General features: G+C 41.3%; 1 protein-coding gene across 2 annotated transcripts in view; it reads left to right on the forward strand.

Annotated features, from left to right (window-relative positions):
• LOC128691914 (dipeptidyl peptidase 8) overlaps positions 1-21,251 on the forward strand; it is a 103,312-nt gene that overhangs the window by 68,994 nt on the left and 13,067 nt on the right. For both annotated transcript variants that reach the window (XM_053780894.2, XM_053780895.2), the window contains exons 10-13: positions 3,282-3,505; positions 5,105-5,246; positions 11,982-12,169; positions 12,640-12,759. In XM_053780894.2, coding sequence (XP_053636869.1) covers positions 3,282-3,505; positions 5,105-5,246; positions 11,982-12,169; positions 12,640-12,759 — 674 coding nt within the window. The remainder of the gene's footprint in view (positions 1-3,281; positions 3,506-5,104; positions 5,247-11,981; positions 12,170-12,639; positions 12,760-21,251) is intronic.

Here is a 21,251-nt window from a genome sequence, read left to right on the forward strand (position 1 = left end):
CAATTTCTGACCACTTTGTTGGATAGTTGAAATCGATAAATGGGTGGTTTCTTATACTAATTCGATAGAAAAAATGGAGTTCTAGCGAAATAGTTATGATTTTTTCGACTGGAGCATTGGAATTGGCTGAAAATAGGGCTCAAAGTTAGCAAAATCGCCGATGCGTAAACATCGCCGAGACTGCTAACTTTGCAAGAGCATAATTCCATAGGTTTTCCATCAAATTTCATACTTTTGGTGTCATTATGATCAGGAAAAGATTCTCTATCATTTCATAAGAAAAAAATTACTTTTTTTTCGATAAATCTCCGACCCTGAGAACAAGTTTTGGAGAGGGCCTGCCGACCCTGAAAGGGTTAAGGTAAGTAATGGGTGTACTGTGTGTGTATTATACTTTTTGTTTTTAATGCCTAGTTCTATTGCTAACCTAATATATGTTAGTGTAAACTTGTCATCTGGCATTTATATGCATTTATAAGTGGAAAAAAATGGCATTCTGCTTTCCATCAGTGGCCTGGAACCTAACCTGCCTTATAAGTGGGGCCCTACTATACTACTGTAAAAGCATGTTGTATCTCGTATCTTAATTTTATTTCTAATTTTGTATATTAGGATTGTTGGCGAGTTAATATTGAAAAAAAATTTTAAGAGTATTAGCCTTAATATTTTTCTCAAATTTAAGGTTTGAGAAAACCACTAGAAAATAAAGTTTTGAGAGGAAATAAGTGTGTCAGTAAAGATCAAGACGTTCAGTTTGAAAAGATATTTTTATATAGCCAGACTTGAGTACTGGAAATGGGAAGTACAATGCCTGCATTTTAACCCTTTGGGGGTCGCCAGGCCCTCTCAGAGACTTGTCCTCAGGGTCGCCAAAATTTAAAAAAAAAAAAAAAAATTCTTATGAAAATATAGAGAATCATTTCCCGATCATAATGACACCAAAAGTATGAAATTTGATGGAAAACTTACTGAATTATGCTCTCACGAAGTTAGTGGTCTCAACAATGTTTACGCATCGGCGATTTTGCCCACTTTGAGCCCTATTTTTGGCCAATTTCAGTGTACTAGTCGACAAAAATCATAACTATTTTGCTAGAACTCCGTTTTTTCTATCGAATGAGTACAAGAAACCACCCATTTACCGATTTCAACTATCCAATAAAGTGGTCAGAATTCAGCAATTTTGCCAATTTCACACAAATTTTAAAAGATGCCAATTTCCAAATAGGGTCCAGAAGAAACAAGAAAGACATTCCTGGCACTAAAATAACATTTCCTCTGTTCATTAGTCATGTCCCCAGACCCTCTTACATTTCTTTTGCTTTACACTTTGATTTTTTATTCTCACAAAAAAAAATAAGATTTATTGTTATGCAGACTACTGCATTAGTGTAGAAATGGTATAAATAATATTGGCGCACTTGTGAAAGAATATTAGACTCGCCAGTTGACGTGTATTGGACGCTTAGCATGATTTGTTTACTTTTGAACTTCGGTAAAAATCGAACATTTCTGCTACTTTGAGGTCAATTTCAAGGTACTTTTCATTGTAAAACCAGTCAAAATCATCTCAATTTCTGTAATATGTCTTCCATTCTATACAATGAGACCAGGAAAACTAGAATACAACAATAAATACCATATGAAAATACAGTGCAAAGTCGCTGTTTTAAACCAAAAACAGTCAGTTTTTTTTTCTCATTACGCACTGTGCTGCAGGATTTTTTTTTATACTGCGCACACTGACCCAACTAGACCCCCTGGTGCATTAGCCGTACTAGCACGGCCGAAACCCCCAAAGGGTTAAAGGAGGGGTTTGGGATATTGACAGTTTGGAAGGGTATGTTACATATCTTTAGATATGCTTCTAAACTGTTGTATTCTGAGCACCTCTGCAAAGACAGTGATTATGTGTGAGTGAGGTGAAAGTGTTGAATGATGAAAGTACGTATTTTCTTTTTTCGGATTTTTTTCTTTTTGTGTCACCCTGCCTCGGTGGGAGACGGCCGACTTGTCGAAAAAAAAAAATTCTGACTGCATAAAAGTAACGAATGTGAAATTTAAAGATTTAACAATTTTTTCTTGCTCATAATTTGAGTACACTTCATATTATTTTATTCCTTGAAATGCTCCTCAGAGTGTTAAACTCCTTGCCCATCTTTGATGACCCAGGCTGCTTAGTTTACAAGCAGTGAGCAGTGAATTGACACGTGTTAACTGTATTCCCATAACCATGACTATGCAATAATGTCTGATGAGATGTGTAATCTACTTCATTGTGATAAAGAAAATAGTAGCATAAGTGTTTCTGACAGCAGTGTACAGACAGTAATGGGATTGTAAATTGCTATTGTTCATTAAGGACAAAGAAAATGTTATCTAGGCTCGCAGTAAGTAGAATTGGTATGAAATATATAATTCAGAGAGTAGGGGTGTGGTTGTTAAAATGTTTTGGTCATTGAAAAAGGATGGAGCAGGATAGGTTGACCAACAGGGTTTATGGATCTGGAGTGGAAGGTAGTGTAAGGGATGCTCCCTGGGAAGCTTGGAGGGAAGGACACTTTGACAGATGCTTGAGTATCCAGCAGTCATGTATGAGCATGTTAGACTGGAATGATTGTAAGCAAGTGATTTTTGGAATTGTTGGAGCATGAGTAAGTTATCATTTATGAAGCAATTCAGGGAGAAATTGGTTTGATTTGAGTTTTTGAGGCAGAAAGTGCAGTGTCTGCACTTTAAGCATGGGTGGGAAAGTTGCAGTGGGAAGAGTTGTTTAAACTCTACTGTCCTTGTACTTCTAGCAGTACATCTGTTGATTGAGTAATGGTGAATGTGTTCCCTTCTTTGGGTCATCCCTGCCTTGGTAGGAAATTACCAATATGGTGAAAAGAAGAAAGCAAAAAAGAAAAATAGAATGCTAATTTGTTAATTGAGGATAATAAGCAACTGAAAATTCTGAGAAAGTAACTACAAAGAGCGAGAGAGAATGTGAGGAGGGCCTAGACAGTGGAAAATTTTGTAGTGTAAGATTTCTTTGTGAAGTAATACTGTACTTACCTCAGCTTATGTACAATATAACACTACATAGCATTATTATTATTTACCTCATCTCCTGTATATAGCTTTACATTATTTCTTATGGTACATCAACTCTCATAGCTGTACCTACTTATAACTATCATCATTTTATATATATCAGTACCTTTCATTAATGTCTCCAGTTATAACTAATAGAGGTAGTTATAATTTTACTGTAATTCATTTATTGTTTTCTTGAACAGGTATGGTGTCTGCACAGTTAGTGCAGAAGATTGCTCTCACTCGAGGTGATTGGTCAGTGACAGGCAATGGCTTGTGGGTTGATGAGTCTCGAGGCTTAGTGTACTTCACAGGGCTGCGTGACTCTCCTCTGGAACAGCACCTTTATGTTACATCAGTATCACATTCGGGGCTCATTCAGCGACTAACGGAACCGGGGTTCTCACACCATGTGGCATTAAATGAGGTGAGAATTTCTCTATAATAATTTAGTTTGTAAATTTGCAGGCATTAGCTTGAATTAACTTTGTTTTAAAAATTATGAATGCTCAAAAGTCACTATACTACAAGTATACTGGCATTAATTAGGTGGGGATGTATATATGAGGAGGCTTTGTGTGGAAGGGGCTTGGATGTCCATCAGGCATGTGTGAGAATGTTAGATAAGAGTAGATAGAAGCAAATGGTTTCTGAGCTGTTGGAATGTGAGCAAGGTAACATTTCATGAAGGGATTGTAGAAAACTGGTTAGCCAGAGTTCAGTCCTGGAAGTGGGAATTGAAGTGCCTGCACTCTGAAGGAGGGGTGCACTTTACTTAGGGGGGAAGGACATCTGAACTGTGGTATTGGCATTTCTCTGGCAAGATAGTGATAGTGAATGATGGTAAAAGTGTTTCTTTTTTTGGTCACCCTACCTTTGTGGGAGATGGTCAATTTGTTAAATAATTAATAAATGTATATAAGAGTTGGTAGACAGCAGTCGCTCAGGGAGGTACTACCGTCCTGCCAAGCGAGTGTAAAACGAAAGCCTGTAATTGTTTTACATTATGGTGGGGTTGCTGATGTCTTCTTTTTCTGTCTCATAAACATGCAAGATTTCAGGTACGTCTTGCTACTTCTACTTACACATACATGTACAAGCATATATATATACACACACCCCTGTGGGTTTTCTGCTATTTTCTTTCTAGTTCTTGTTTATTTCCTCTTATCTCCATGGGGAAGTGGAACAGAATTCTTCCTTCGTAAGCCATGCGTGTTGTAAGAGGTGACTAAAATGCCAGGGGCAAGGGGCTAGTAACCCCTTCTCCTGTATAAATTACTAAATTTAAAAAGAGAAACTTTTGATTTTCTTTTTAGTTCACCCTGCCTCAATGGGATATGGCTGGTTTGTTGAAAGAAGAAGAAACATGCAAAATCTCAGTTATGTCTTGCTACTTACACTTAGGTCACACTGCACATGCATGTACAAGCATATGTATACACACCCCTCTGGGTTTTCTTCTATTTTCTTGTTAGTGTTAGTGTTTATTTCCTCTTACTTCCATGGGGAAGTGGAACAGAATTCTTCCTCTGTAAGCCATGCATGTTGTAAGAGGTCACTAAAATGCCAGGAGCAAGGGGCTGGCAACTCCTCCTCCTGTATGTATTACTAAATTTAAAAGGAGAAACTTTTTTTTTTTTCTTTTTAGTTCACCCTGACTCAGTGGGATATGGCCAGTTTGTTGAAAGATGATGATGTGTGAGAGTGAATTACACCCAGAAAAATACTAGAATGTCCTAATGTCGATTAGCACTTATCTACAGTAGTCAGTATTGGAGATGAGTATGTAGCAATTGTTTGTTTTACAACATTGGCTGGCCCCCAACTAAAGTAGTGTGACCCAAAGAAGGAAACTTATTTACCATCATCAAGTTTTTATATTTTATTTAATCAGTTTTATTTACAGTACTATTTCATAAAAAATATTGTCCATGGTTTTTGGGCAGGATTTTACCTTATTACAATTAACGTAATAAGACTTTTAAATGAAAGATTTTAATATTTGAAGCCTTTTTCACTGTAGGACTGCAGTGTGTTTACAACAGTGTTCAGTAGTGTGGAGACGCCATCACAGAGCCAAGTGCTGAAGATAACACCACAAGAATCCCCTAACAGCGGAAATTTAGTGTGGGTCTCTGTATTGGGTGACCTTGTAAATGAAACGTGTAAGTATTTTTTCTTATTTCTTCTTCTCCCTAGCTTTTACACTGTTTTGGTGTTCTGTAAATGTTTAATTTTGCAATAGAGCACCAATCAAGAATAATCCTTTATTACATTTTGCTCAGCGAAGAGCTGCATCCAGGCACTCGTCACTCGTGAATACATAATTTTCAGCAGCATCCAGACGCACTTCTTTCAACAAACTGGCCGTATCCCACTGAGGCAGGGTGACCCAAAAAGAAAAATAAGTTTCGCTTTTTAACTTTAGTAATGTATACAGGAGAAGGGGTTACTAGTCTCTTGCTCCCGGCTTTTTAGTCGCCTCTTACGACACGCATGGCTTATGGAGGAAGAATTCTGTTCCGCTTCCCCATGGAGATAAGAGGAAATAAACAAGAAATAGTAAGAAAATAGAAGAAAACCCAGATGGGTGTGTATATATATGCTTGTACATGTATGTGTAGTGTGACCTAAATGTAATTAAAAGTAGCAAGACGTACTTGAAATCTTGCATGTTTATGAGAGAGAAAAAAGGCACCAGCAATCCTACCATCATGTAAAATAATTTTTTTTTAAACAAGTCGGCTATCTCCCACCGAGGCAGGGTGACCCAAAAAAGAAAGAAAATCCCCAAAAAGAAAATACTTTCATCATCATTCAACACTTTCACCTCACTCACACATAATCACTGTTTTTGCAGAGGTGCCTAGAACACAACAGTTTAGAAGCATATACCTATAAAGATACACAACATATCTCTCCAAACTGCTAATATCCCAAACCCCTCCTTTAGAGTGCAGGCATTGTACTTCTCATTTCCAGGACTCAAGTCCGGCTATATAAAAATAACTGGTTTCCCTGAATCCCTTCACTAAATATTACCCTGCTCACACTCCAACAGATTGTCAGGTCCCAAATACCATTCGTCTCCATCCACTCCTATCTAACATGCTCACGCACACTTGCTGGAAGTCCAAGCCCCTCGCCCACAAAACCTCCTTTATCCCCTCCCTCCAACCTTTTCAAGGACAACCCCTACCCCGCCTTCCTTCCCCTACAGATTTATACACTCTCCATGTCATTCTACTTTGATCCATTCTCTCTAAATGACCAAACCACCCCAACAACCCCTCTTCTCCTAGTTTCCACACTCCGAATTTTCTGCATAATATTTACACCACACATTGCCCTTAGACAGGACATCTCCACTGCCTCCAACCGCCTCCTCGCTGCTGCATTCACAACCCAAGCATCACACCCATGTAAGAGTGTTGGTACTATTATATTTTCATACATTCCCTTCTTTGCCTCCATAGAAAACGTTTTTTGTCTCCACATATACCTCAATGCACCACTCGCCTTTTTTCCCTCATCAGTTCTGTGATTAACCTCATCCTTCATAAATCCATCCGCTGAGACTTCAACTCCCAAGTATCTGAAAACATTAATTTCTTCCATACTACTACTCCCCAATTTGATATTCAATTTTTCTTTATCTAAATCATTTGATACTCTCATCACCTTAGTCTTTTCTATGTTCACTTTCAACTTTCTGCCTTCACACACACACCCAAACTCATCCACTAACCTTTGCAATTTTTCTTTAGAATCTCCCATCAGCACAGTATCGTCAGCAAAAAGCAACTGTGTCAATTCCTATTTTGTATTTGATTCCCAATAATTTAATCCCACCCCTCTCCCGAACACCCTAGCATTTACTTCTTTTACAACCCCATCTATAAATATATTAAACAACCATGGTGACATTACACATCCCTGTCTAAGACCTACTTTTACCAGGAAGTAGTCTCCCTCTCTTCTACACACCCTAACCTGAGCCTCACTATCCTCATAAAAACTCTTTACAGCATTTAGTAACTTACCACGTATTCCATATACTTGCAACATCTGCCACATTGCTCTTCTATCCACTCTATCATATTTTTTTTTTTTTTTTTTTTTTTCAACAAGTCGGCCGTCTCCCACCGAGGCAGGGTGACCCAAAAAAGAAAGAAAATCCCCAAAAAGAAAATACTTTCATCATCATTCAACACTTTCACCACACTCGCACATTATCACTGTTTTTGCATAGGTGCTCAGAATACAACAGTCTAGAAGCATACACATATAAAGATACACAACATATCCCTCCAAACTGCCAATATCCCAAACCCCTCCTTTAAAGTGCAGGCATTGTACTTCCCATTTCCAGGACTCAAGTCCAACTATATGAAAATAACCGGTTTCCCTGAATCCCTTCACTAAATATTACCCTGCTCACACTCCAACAGATCGTCAGGTCCCAAGTACCATTCGTCTCCATTCACTCCTATCTAACACGCTCACGCACGCTTGCTGGAAGTCCAAGCCCCTTACCCACAAAACCTCCTTTACCCCCTCTCTCCAACCCTTTCGAGGACGACCCCTACCCCGCCTTCCTTCCCCTATAGATTTATATGCTTTCCATGTCATTCTACTTTGATCCATTCTCTCTAAATGACCAAACCACCTCAACAACCCCTCTTCTGCCCTCTGACTAATACTTTTATTAACTCCACACCTTCTCCTAATTTCCACACTCCGAATTTTCTGCATAATATTTACACCACACATTGCCCTTAAACAGGACATCTCCACTGCCTCCAACCGTCTCCTCGCTGCTGCATTTACCACCCAAGCTTCACACCCATATAAGAGTGTTGGTACTACTATACTTTCATACATTCCCTTCTTTGCCTCCATAGATAACGTTTTTTGACTCCACATATACCTCAACGCACCACTCACCTTTTTTCCCTCATCAATTCTATGATTAACATCATCCTTCATAAATCCATCCGCCGACACATCAACTCCCAAGTATCTGAAAACATTCACTTCTTCCATACTCCTCCTCCCCAATTTGATATCCAATTTTTCTTTATCTAAATCATTTGACACCCTCATCACCTTACTCTTTTCTATGTTCACTTTCAACTTTCTACCTTTACACACATTCCCAAACTCATCCACTAACCTTTGCAATTTTTCTTTAGAATCTCCCATAAGCACAGTATCATCAGCAAAAAGTAACTGTGTCAATTCCCATTTTGAATTTGATTCCCCATAATTTAATCCCACCCCTCTCCCAAACACCCTAGCATTTACTTCCTTTACAACCCCATCTATAAACATATTAAACAACCATGGTGACATTACACATCCCTGTCTAAGACCTACTTTTACCGGGAAGTAGTCTCCCTCTCTTCTACACACCCTAACCTGAGCCTCACTATCCTCATAAAAACTCTTTACAGCATTTAATAACTTACCACCTATTCCATATACTTGCAACATCTGCCACATTGCTCCTCTATCCACTCTATCATATGCCTTTTCTAAATCCATAAATGCAATAAAAACTTCCCTATCTTTATCTAAATACTGTTCACATATATGCTTCAATGTAAACACCTGATCTACACATCCCCTACCCACTCTAAAACCTCCTTGCTCATCCGCAATCCTACATTCTGTCTTACCTCTAATTCTTTCAATTATAACCCTACCGTACACTTTTCCTGGTATACTCAGTAAGCTTATTCCTCTATAATTTTTACAGTCTCTTTTGTCCCCTTTCCCTTTATATAAAGGGACTATACATGCTCTCTGCCAATCCCTAGGTACCTTCCCCTCTTTCATACATTTATTAAACAAAAGTACCAACCACTCCAACACTATATCCCCCCCTGCTTTTAACATTTCTGTCATGATCCCATCAGTTCCAGCTGCTTTACCCCCTTTCATTTTACTTAATGCCTCACGTACCTCCCCCACACTTACATTCTGCTCTTCTTCACTCCTAAAAGATGGTATACCTCCCTGACCAGTGCATGAAATTACTGCCTCTGCTTCTTCCTTAACATTTAAAAGTTCCTCAAAATATTCTCGCCATCTACCTAATACCTCCATCTCCCCATCTACTAACTCCCCTACTCTGTTTTTAACTGACAAATCCATATTTTCCCTAGGCTTTCTTAACTTGTTTAACTCACTCCAAAATTTTTTCTTATTTTCATTAAAATTTCTTGACAGTGCCTCTCCCACTCTATCATCTGCTCTCCTTTTGCACTCTCTCACCACTCTCTTTACCTTTCTTTTACTCTCCATATACTCTGCTCTTCTTATAACACTTCTGCTTTGTAAAAACCTCTCATAAGCTACCTTTTTCTCTTTTATCACACCCTTTACTTCATCATTCCACCAATCACTCCTCTTTCCTCCTGCCCCCACCCTCCTATAACCACAAACTTCTGCCCCACATTCTAATACTGCATTTTTAAAACTATTCCAACCCTCTTCAACCCCCCCACTACTCATCTTTGCACTAGCCCACCTTTCTGCCAATAGTCGCTTATATCTCACCCGAACTTCCTCCTCCCTTAGTTTATACACTTTCACCTCCCTCTTACTTGTTGTTGCCACCTTCCTCTTTTCCCATCTACCTCTTACTCTTAACTGTAGCTACAACTAAATAATGATCCGATATATCAGTTGCCCCTCTATAAACATGTACATCCTGGAGCCTACCCATCAACCTTTTATCCACCAATACATAATCTAATAAACTACTTTCATTACGTGCTACATCATACCTTGTATATTTATTTATCCTCTTTTTCATAAAATATGTATTACTTATTACCAAATTTCTTTCTACACATAGCTCAATTAAAGGCTCCCCATTTACATTTACCCCTGGCACCCCAAATTTACCTACTACTCCTTCCATAACATTTTTACCCACTTTAGCATTGAAATCCCCAACCACCATTACTCTCTCACTTGATTCAAAACTCCCCACGCATTCACTCAACATTTCCCAAAATCTCTCTCTCTCCTCTACACTTCTCTCTTCTCCAGGTGCATACACGCTTATTATAACCCACTTTTCACATCCAATCTTTATTTTACTCCACATAATCCTTGAATTAATACATTTATAGTCCCTCTTTTCCTGCCATAGCTTATCCTTCAACATTATTGCTACTCCTTCTTTAGCTCTAACTCTATTTGAAACCCCTGACCTAATCCCATTTATTCCTCTCCACTGAAACTCTCCCACCCCCTTCAGCTTTGTTTCACTTAAAGCCAGGACATCCAGCTTCTTCTCATTCATAACATCCACAATCATCTCTTTCTTATCATCTGCACAACATCCACGCACATTCAGACTTCCCACTTTGACAATTTTCTTCTTCTTATTCTTTTTAGTAATCTTTACAGGAAAAGGGGTTACTAGCCCATTGTTCCCGGCATTTTAGTTGACTTTTACAACACGCATGGCTTACGGAGGAAAGATTCTTATTCCACTTCCCCATGGATATAAAAGGAAAATTAATAAGACCAAGAACTATTAAGATAAAATCAAAGAAAACTCAGATGAGTGTGTATAAATAAATGTGTACATGTATGTGTAGTGTGACCTAAGTGTAAGTAGAAGTAGCAAGACATGCCTGTAATCTTGCATATTTATGAGACAGACAAAAGACATCAGCAATCCTACCATCATGTAAAACAATCACAGGCTTCGTTTTACACTCACTTGGCAGGACGGTAGTACCTCCCTGGGTGGTTGCTGTCTACCAACCTACCAACCTGCAATAAAAACTTCCCTAACTTTATCTAAATACTGTTCACATATATGCTTCAATGTAAACACTTGATCTACACATCCCCTACCCACTCTGAAACCTCCTTGCTCATCCGCAATCCTACATTCTGTCTTACCTCTAATTCTTTCAATTATAACCCTACCGTACACTTTTTCTGGTATACTCGGTAAGCTTTCTTTCAACACACCGGCCATATCCCACTGAGGCGGGGTGGCCCAAAAGGAAAAACGAAAATTTCTCCTTTTACATTTAGTAATATATACAGGAGAAGAGGTTACTAGCCCCTTGCTCCCGGCATTTTAGTCGTCTCTTACAACACGCATGGCTTACGGAGGAAGAATTCTGTTCCACTTCCTCATGGAGACTCGGTAAACTTGTTCCTCTATAATTTTTAAAATCTCTCTTGTCCCCCTTCCCTTTATATAAAGGGACTATACATGCTCTCTCCCAATCCCTAGGTACCTTCCCCTCTTTGATACATTTATTAAACAAAAATACCAACTGCTCCAACACTATATTCCCCCTGCTTTTAACATTTCTGTCATGATCCCGTCAGTTCCAGCTGCTTTACCCCCTTTCATTCTACGTAATGCCTCACGCACCTCCCCCACATTCGCATCCTGTTCTTCTTCACTCCTAAAAGATGGTATACCTCCCAGGCTTTTATTTTACATTCACTTGGCAGGTCGGTAGTATCTCCTTGTGTGATTGCTATCTACCAACCTACTTCCTAGGTATCCAGATACTCATTACTGGTAAAACAGTGATACATAATTGTCAGCAGCATCCAGACACTCATCACAGGTGAAACACACTGATATATAATTGTCAGCAGCATCCAGACACTCATCACTGGTAAAACATAGTGATACACAATTATCAGAATCTGGCCTTCATCCAAGTTTCCGGTAACCACAGCTTGCTTCTCTAATTTGCTAAGTAGCTAGTGTGTGTGTCACCATCTGAAAAGTCTTCTTGCTGAACCTTTAATGTGAGGCAAACTTTTTATTACAAATATACAAAGGTTTCAGATATCTAATATGTAATTAATTTGCCTGTTAACACAGTTTCTTTTTTTTTTTTCAGTGTCGGAAGGATTAAGAGAAATAAAATCACTGGTCGTACCTGAAGTCTTCACTACAAGAATAAACAGTGGGGATATTATATACTCCATGGTGTTTAAGCCTCATAAGTTCTCCCCAGGAAGAAAATATCCCACTGTTCTCTGTATATATGGTGGACCTCAGGTTCAGCTTGTCACAAATACTTTTAAAGTTAGTAGATAATTCCTCGGCAAACAATCTGTGCCAGTATTATATTGTGTGTCTATACGTATATGTATGATAACATTTATGAAAGGATTTAGGGAAACCAGTTAGCTGGACTTGAGTCCAGGAGGTGGGAAGCACAGTGCATGCACTCTGAAGATGGGGTGGGGATATTTGGATTTTTGAACTGTAGTATAGGTTTCCCTTTGGCAAAACAGTGATGGTGATAGTATTTCTTCTCTTGGGTTACCCTGCCTCAGTGGGAGGTGGCTGGTTTGTTAAAAAAAAAAAAAAAAATGTACCCTATACTTTTTTTTTTGTCTGTGCCCACTTTTTTTCACATGAAAAAAATTAAAATACAAGTGCCTGAATTATATCCTTCAATTTTGGCAAAGATGTAAACAAAAATTTGAGCTTTGAATTAAAAGAAATTTGGAATACTGTATATTGTTTTACAGCTACTATTTCTCTAACAGGGTTTTAGACATATGCGGACTCACATGCTTGCTGCTCATGGATTCTGTGTGGTCAGCATTGATTCCCGAGGCTCCGATAACCGTGGTGTTGGCTTTCAGGCTCATCTGATGAACAGAATGGTATGTGTACGTAAAATTTGTTAGTAAAAAACTAGATAGGTGCATAAAAAGTTCTTAGTTATGTTGGGCTAAGTTCTTTCCAGCAGATCATTGTCAGTCTTGTTTGAAAGAAATGGGAGATTATAGATATTAATGGAGTCGACCTGGAGTGTTCTGAGGGGAAATGCCCCTATGGCCTAGTCTCAGAGTAGGCCTTTCGGTGGATGACCTGATCAACCAAGCTGTTAGTGCTTGTTGCATTAAGTCCATCATAAACACCAGATGATCAGTCAGTGACTTAAGAAATTTGTCCAGTTCTTGAAGACAGCCAGGGGTCTGTTGGTAATCTCCCTTATGTATGAAGGGAGGATGTTGAAAAATCTTGGTTCCTTCACACTTATTGGGTTTTCCTTAACTGTACTTACTGCATCCCTGCTTCTCATTAAGGTATTTTTCACTGTCGGCCGACCAGGCTTCTTGCTTTTATTGGGAATGATTTGTGGGAGCAGATTTGGTACCAGTCTTCTGTGAATTTTCCAAGTGTAGATTATAGTATAGCTTTCTTGCCTTTGTTCCAGGAGTACACATTGAGGGACTTAAAATGTTCTAAGTAATTTAAGTGCTTAACTGAATCTGCAAGCAGTAAAGGTTCTCTGCACATTGGCCACGTCTGCAATTTTGTGTTAAAGTACAGTGGTACTCCAGTCTTGAGACAACAAGTATCATCATTGGCTTGGCATCTCTTGTTTTGAATGTACAGTGGACCCCCGCATAGCGAACGCCTTGCATAGCGAACAATCCGCATAGCGAACGCTTTGTTCGGTAAAATTTTGCCCCGCATAGTGGACAAAAACCCGCTCAGCGACCTTCGTCCGAGACGCGTCCAATGTGCGCCCTCAGCCAGCCTCACATGTGCCGCCCGTCCCATTGTTTACCAGCCAGCCTCCGCGGTAACATTCAAGCATACACTCGGAATATTTCGTATTATTACAGTGTTTTCGGTGCTGTTTGTGGAAAATAAGTGACCATGGGCCCCAAGAAAGCTTCTAGTGCCAACCCTACACCTCAAAGGGTAAGAATACCCATTGAAATGAAGAAAGAGATCATTGATAAGTATGAAAGTGGAGTACGTATCACCGACCTGGTCAGGTTGTACAAGAAACCAAAATCAACCATCGCTTCTATTGTGGGCAAGAAAACGGCAATCAAGGAAGCTGTTGTTGCCAAAGGTTTAACTGTGTTTTCGAAACAAAGATCGCAAGTGATGGAAGATGTTGAGAGACTCTTATTGGTGTGGATAAATGAAAAACAGCTAGCAGGAGATAGCGTCTCTCAAGCGATCATATGTGAAAAGGCTAGGAAGTTGCATGACGATTTAATTAAAAAAATGCCTGCAACTAGTGATGATGTGAGTGAATTTAAGGCCAGCAAAGGTTGGTTTGAGAGATTTAAGAAGCGTAGTGGCATCCATAGTGTGATACGGCATGGTGAGGCTGCCAGTTCGGACCACAAAGCGGCTGAAAAATATGTGCATGAATTCAAGGAGTACATAGAAACTGAAGGACTGGAACCTGAACAAGTGTTTAATTGTGATGAAACAGGCCTGTTCTGGAAGAAAATGCCAAGCAGGACCTACATTACTCAGGAGGAAAAGGCACTCCCAGGACATAAGCCTATGAAAGACAGGCTTACTTTGTTGATGTGTGCCAATGCTAGTGGTGATTGCAAAGTTAAGCCTTTATTAGTGTATTACTCTGAAACTCCCAGAGCGTTCAGGCAAAAGAATGTCCTCAAGGATAATTTGTGTGTGCTGTGGAGGGCAAACAGTAAGGCATGGGTCACTAGGGAATTTTTCTATAACTGGTTACACCATGCATTTGCCCCCAATGTGAAAGATTACCTAACTGAAAAGAAATTAGACCTTAAGTGCCTCCTGGTGTTAGACAATGCCCCTGGTCATCCTACAGACGTGGCAGAGCGACTTTATGGGGACATGAGCTTCATTAAGGTGAAGTTTTTGCCTCCTAATACCACTCCTCTCCTGCAGCCCATGGACCAGCAGGTCATTTCCAACTTCAAGAAACTGTACACAAAAGCTCTGTTTCAAAAGTGCTTTGAAGTGACCACAGACACTCGATTGACTCTAAAAGAGTTTTGGAAGGATCACTTTAATATCCTCAATTGTGTAAACCTTATAGGTAAGGCTTGGGAGGGAGTGACTAAGAGAACCTTGAACTCTGCTTGGAAGAAACTGTGGCCAGAATGTGTAGACAAAAGGGATTTTGAAGGGTTTGAGGCTAACCCTGAGAGGAGTAGTATACCAGTTGAGGAATCAATTGTGGAATTGGGGAAGTCCTTGGGGTTGGAGGTTAGTGGGGAGGATGTGGAAGAGTTGGTGGAGGAGGACAATGAAGAACTAACCACTGATGAGCTGATAGATCAACTTAAGAGCAAGAGGCCAGACCTGGGGAAACTGGTTCAAAGGAGGGGAGAGAGAAATTGAAGGAATTGCCTACTTCAAAGATTAAGGAAATGTGTACAAAATGGCTTGAAGTGCAAACCTTTTTTGATGAAAATCACCCTCACACAGCTGTTGCAAGCCGTGCTGGTGACTGTTACAATGACACTGTTGTGAACCACTTTAGACAAATCATAAAGGAACGAGAGGTACAGGCCACTATGGACAGATATGTTGTGCGAAAGAAGTCCAGTGACTCTGAAGCTGGTCCTAGTGGCATTAAAAGAAGAAGGGAAGTAACCCCAGAAAAGGACTTGCTACCTCAAGTCCTAATGGAAGGGGATTCCCCTTCTAAACACTAACACTCTCTCTCCCCTCCTCCCATCCCATCAATCATCACCAGATCTTCAATAAAAGTAAGTGTCATGTAATTGTGCATGCCTTTTTCAGTTTGTGTGTACTAAAATTAACATTTTTTTGTGGTAAAAAAAATTTTTTTTCATACTTTTGGGTGTCTTGCACGGATTAATTTTATTTCCATTATTTCTTATGGGGAAAATTAATTCGCATAGCGAACATTTCGCATAACGACCAGCCCTCTTGCACGGATTAAGTTCGCTATGCGGGGGTCCACTGTATTAGTTATCCTGTCTATTATTATTCCTTGCAATTATGATAGTAACACTGTTGTAATTCTTGAAGGTGAAATCTGATATAATCACTCCCTAGTCTCTCTCAGGTCTTATGCTCTATTGAGTCATTCTAGTTTGTTTTATACAGTTCCAGTGCTTATTTCTTCAATCTTTCCATAACGGAGTAACTAAAACATGTTTTTATTGAATATCATGTTATCAGTGGCCCATTGGAAAAATTTGTCAGCTTAGAGGTTCGCTGTGTCCACAATGGCTGCCATTCTCATAGATTCTAGTGTTGTTTGCAAAGGATAATGTGGTTTTCATAAATAAAAATGAGAAATAAAACAGCAAGTACCATGTCTTCCATGTCTTGGGAAACAGTTTTTCACTAAGGCAACTTTTGATTTCACTATGCTCATCATTGCACTTAGGACACTATAAGTTAGCAAATTAAATGTCCATCTGCTCATTTTTCCAGCTATTCCTTTTGTATGCACTTTGTGTGCTATTATACTGTGATCATGCTTATTGGAGGCTTTGGCAAAGTCTGTGTATACAGTAGGCGGCCACTTACATGGCAGGTTAGGTTTCAGGCTTCTGCCGTCAAGCAGGAATCACTTTTAAGTGAAACATCACCTTTTTCCACTTATAAATGCATATAAATGTTAGATAACAGGTTTACACTAACATGTATTAAGTTAGCAATAGAACTTGGCATAAAAACACAACAAAAAGTAAAATACACACACAGTACACTAGTTACTTACCCTAAAATATTAATATGAATGTGTGAGAGGTGAGTGGCAGTGTAAAAAATTTTCCATGTCGGCAATAAGTCACTTTGACTTTTTTGGGTTATCCTAAGTTCTCTACACACACACTGCTATATGTAATTGTATTTGATGGCTATCTCAGCTATCAACATATCTTGTTAGCAAGTACAGTGGACCCTCGGGTAATGCCTTTAATCCGTTCCACTGATTTAGCCTTTGGCCGAATTAATTTTCCCCATAAGAAATAAAGGAAATACAATTAATTCGTTCCAGACACCCAAAAATATTAAACAAAATAATTTTTTTACCTAAAATATACATTTCCCTACACAGAAAACAGAGACATGCACAATAAACAATACTGAAATGACACTTAACTTTATTGTGGACTTGTTGATGAGTGATGAGATGGCACATTGTTGTTCTTGAACACTCTGGGACATGTAGGGAGTGTAGCAGGCATGTAGGGAGTGTAGCAGGCATGTAGGGAGTGTAGCAGGCATGTAGGGAGTGTAGCAGGCATGTAGGGAGTGTAGCAGGCATGTAGGGAGTGTAGCAGGCATGTAGGGAGTGTAGCAGGCATGTAGGGAGTGTAGCAGGCATGTAGGGAGTGTAGCAGGCATGTAGGGAGTGTAGCAGGCATGTAGGGAGTGTAGCAGGCATGTAGGGAGTGTAGCAGGCATGTAGGGAGTGTAGCAGGCATGTAGGGAGTGTAGCAGGCATGTAGGGAGTGTAGCAGGCATGTAGGGAGTGTAGCAGGCATGTAGGGAGTGTAGCAGGCATGTAGGGAGTGTAGCAGGCATGTAGGGAGTGTAGCAGGCATGTAGGGAGTGTAGCAGGCATGTAGGGAGTGTAGCAGGCATGTAGGGAGTGTAGCAGGCATGTAGGGAGTGTAGCAGGCATGTAGGGAGTGTAGCAGGCATGTAGGGAGTGTAGCAGGCATGTAGGGAGTGTAGCAGGCATGTAGGGAGTGTAGCAGGCATGTAGGGAGTGTAGCAGGCATGTAGGGAGTGTAGCAGGCATGTAGGGAGTGTAGCAGGCATGTAGGGAGTGTAGCAGGCATGTAGGGAGTGTAGCAGGCATGTAGGGAGTGTAGCAGGCATGTAGGGAGTGTAGCAGGCATGTAGGGAGTGTAGCAGGCATGTAGGGAGTGTAGCAGGCATGTAGGGAGTGTAGCAGGTATGTAGGGAGTGTAGCAGGCATGTAGGGAGTGTAGCAGGCATGTAGGGAGTGTAGCAGGCATGTAGGGAGTGTAGCAGGCATGTAGGGAGTGTAGCAGGCATGTAGGGAGTGTAGCAGGCATGTAGGGAGTGTAGCAGGCATGTAGGGAGTGTAGCAGGCATGTAGGGAGTGTAGCAGGCATGTAGGGAGTGTAGCAGGCATGTAGGGAGTGTAGCAGGCATGTAGGGAGTGTAGCAGGCATGTAGGGAGTGTAGCAGGTATGTAGGGAGTGTAGCAGGTATGTAGGGAGTGTAGCAGGCATGTAGGGAGTGTAGCAGGCATGTAGGGAGTGTAGCAGGCATGTAGGGAGTGTAGCAGGCATGTAGGGAGTGTAGCAGGCATGTAGGGAGTGTAGCAGGCATGTAGGGAGTGTAGCAGGCATGTAGGGAGTGTAGCAGGCATGTAGGGAGTGTAGCAGGCATGTAGGGAGTGTAGCAGGCATGTAGGGAGTGTAGCAGGCATGTAGGGAGTGTAGCAGGCATGTAGGGAGTGTAGCAGGCATGTAGGGAGTGTAGCAGGCATGTAGGGGGTGTAGCAGGCATGTAGGGGGTGTAGCGGGCATGTAGGGAGTGTAGCGGGCATGTAGGGAGTGTAGCGGGCATGTAGGGAGTGTAGCGGGCATGTAGGGAGTGTAGCGGGCATGTAGGGAGTGTAGCGGGCATGTAGGGAGTGTAGCGGGCATGTAGGGAGTGTAGCGGGCATGCAGGGAGTGTAGCAGGCAGGCAGGGAGTGTAGCAGACATGAAGGGAGTGTAGCAGGCAGACAGGCAGGGAGTGTAGCAGACAGGCAGGGAGTGTAGCAGACAGGCAGGGAGTGTAGCAGGCATGCAGGGAGTGTAGCAGGTATGCAGGGAGTGTGGCTGACATGCAGGGAGTGTGGCTGACATGCAGGGAGTGTAGCAGGCAGGCAGGGAGTGTAGCAGGCATGCAGGGAGTGTAGCAGGCATGCAGGGAGTGTAGCAGGCATGCAGTGTGTGGCTGACATGCAGGGAGTGTGGCTGACATGCAGGGAGTGTAGCAGGCATGCAGGGAGTGCAGCAGGCATGCAGGGAGTGCAGCAGGCATGCAGGGAGTGCAGCAGGCGTGCAGGGAGTGCAGCAGGCGTGCAGGGAGTGCAGCAGGCGTGCAGGGAGTGCAGCAGGCGTGCAGGGAGTGCAGCAGGCGTGCAGGGAGTGCAGCAGGCGTGCAGGGAGTGCAGCAGGCGTGCAGGGAGTGCAGCAGGCGTGCAGGGAGTGCAGCAGGCGTGCAGGGAGTGCAGCAGGCGTGCAGGGAGTGTAGCTGACATGCAGGGAGTGTAGCTGACATGCAGGGAGTGTAGCTGACATGCAGGGAGTGTAGCTGACATGCAGGGAGTGTAGCTGACATGCAGGGAGTGTAGCTGACATGCAGGGAGTGTAGCTGACATGCAGGGAGTGTAGCATTCATGCAGGGAGTGTAGCATTCATGCAGGGAGTGTAGCAGGCAGGGAGTGTAGCAGGCAGGCAGGCAGGGAGTGTAGCAGGCAGGCAGGCAGGGAGTGTAGCAGGCAGGCAGGGAGTGTAGCAGGCAGACAGGGAGTGTAGCAGGCAGGCAGGAAATATAGCAGGCCAGTAGGGAGTGCTGCTGACATGCAGGGAGTGTAGCTGACATGCAGGGAGTGTAGCTGACATGCAGGGAGTGTAGCTGACATGCAGGGAGTGTAGCAGGCAGGCAGGGAGTGTAGCAGGCAGGCAGGGAGTGTAGCAGGCATGCAGGGAGTGTAGCAGGCATGCAGGGAGTGTAGCAGGCAGGCAGGCAGGGAGTGTAGCAGGCAGGCAGGCAGGGAGTGTAGCAGGCAGGCAGGCAGGGAGTGTAGCAGGCAGGCAGGGAGTGTAGCAGGCAGGCAGGCAGGGAGTGTAGCAGGCAGACAGGGAGTGTAGCAGGCAGGCAGGAAGTATAGCAGGCCAGTAGGGAGTGCTGCTGACATGCAGGGAGTGTAGCAGGCATGCAGGGAGTGTAGCAGGCATGCAGGGAGTGTAGCTAAACCCATGCTGCAAATTTTACAAATCCTTAACCCTTTAACCCTTTGACTGTTTTCGACATATAAATACGTCTTACGAGCCAATGTTTCTGACGTATATATACTCAATAATTCTAGCGGCTTCAGATCAAGCGGGAGAAAGCTGGTAAGCCCACATGTGAGAGAATGGGTCTGTATGGTCAGTGTGCACCACATAAAAAAAATCCTGCAGCACACATTGCGTAATGAGAAAAAAAAAAACTGATCGTTTTTTTGGAATAAAACGTCGACTTTGAGGTGTATTTTTGTATAGTATTTATCGTTGTATTCGCGTTTTCATGGTCTTAGGTGATAAAATGGAAAACATATTACAGAAATAGAGATGATTTTCATTACTTTGACGATGAAAACGACCTCGAAACTGAGCTCAAAATAGCGGAAATGTTAGATTTTTACCAATGTTCAGGAGTAAATAAATCACACCACACGTCCAATACACGTCAACTGGGGAGTCTAATATTCTTTCACTAGTGCACTGATATTATTTATACCATTTTTACAATAATGCAGTAGTCTGCATAACAGTAAATTTTGTATTTTTTTGTATGAATAAAAAATCAAAATAGAAAGCAATAATAATATAAGAGGGGCCTAGAGATGTGACTAATGAACAGAGCATATGTTATTTTAGTGCCATGAATGTCTACCTTGTTTATTCTGGACCCTATTTTGAAATTGGCATCTTTTTTAGTTTGCGTGAAATTGGCCAAATTGCCAATTTCTGACCTCAATATTGGGTAGTCCAAATTAGTAAATGGGATGTTTCTTGTACTCAGCTGATAGATAAAATGAAGTTTTAAAGAAATAGCTGAGTTTGGTCAACTGGAACAATGGAATTGGCTGAAAGTAGGGCTCAAAGTCTGCGAAATCGCCAATACGCATATGTCGCCGAGACCGCTAACTTCGCAGGAGCATAATTCCATGAGTTTTCTACCAAATTTAGAACTTTTGGTGTCATTACCATCGGGAAAAGATTCTCTATCATTTCATAAGATTTTTTTTTTTTTTTTTTTTTTTTTTTTTTTTTTTTTTTTTTTTTTTTTTTTTTTTTTTTTTTTTTGTTTTTTTTTTTCAAAAATTGAGTGACATAGAATGACAGTTTCAGAAAGGGACCTGAAACAGTCAAAGGGTTAAGGGTTTCCAACGTCCTAGTACGGCTTACGCACCAGAGTTATTGACGTAATAGAACGCCTAAATTCTTGCACCTTCAAATCTAGTGAGAGAAAACTGGTAGGCCCACATATGAAAGAATGGGTCTATGTGGTCAGTGTGCACAGTATAAAAAAATCCTGCAGCACATAGTGCATAATGAGAAAAATAAAACTCCGACCATGTTTTTGGTTTAAAACAGCGACTGCGCTGTATTTTCGTATGGTATTTATGGTTGTA

The sequence above is a fragment of the Cherax quadricarinatus genome, chromosome 75 (genome assembly GCF_038502225.1).
Source record: "Cherax quadricarinatus isolate ZL_2023a chromosome 75, ASM3850222v1, whole genome shotgun sequence".
Lineage (NCBI taxonomy): Eukaryota > Metazoa > Arthropoda > Malacostraca > Decapoda > Parastacidae > Cherax > Cherax quadricarinatus.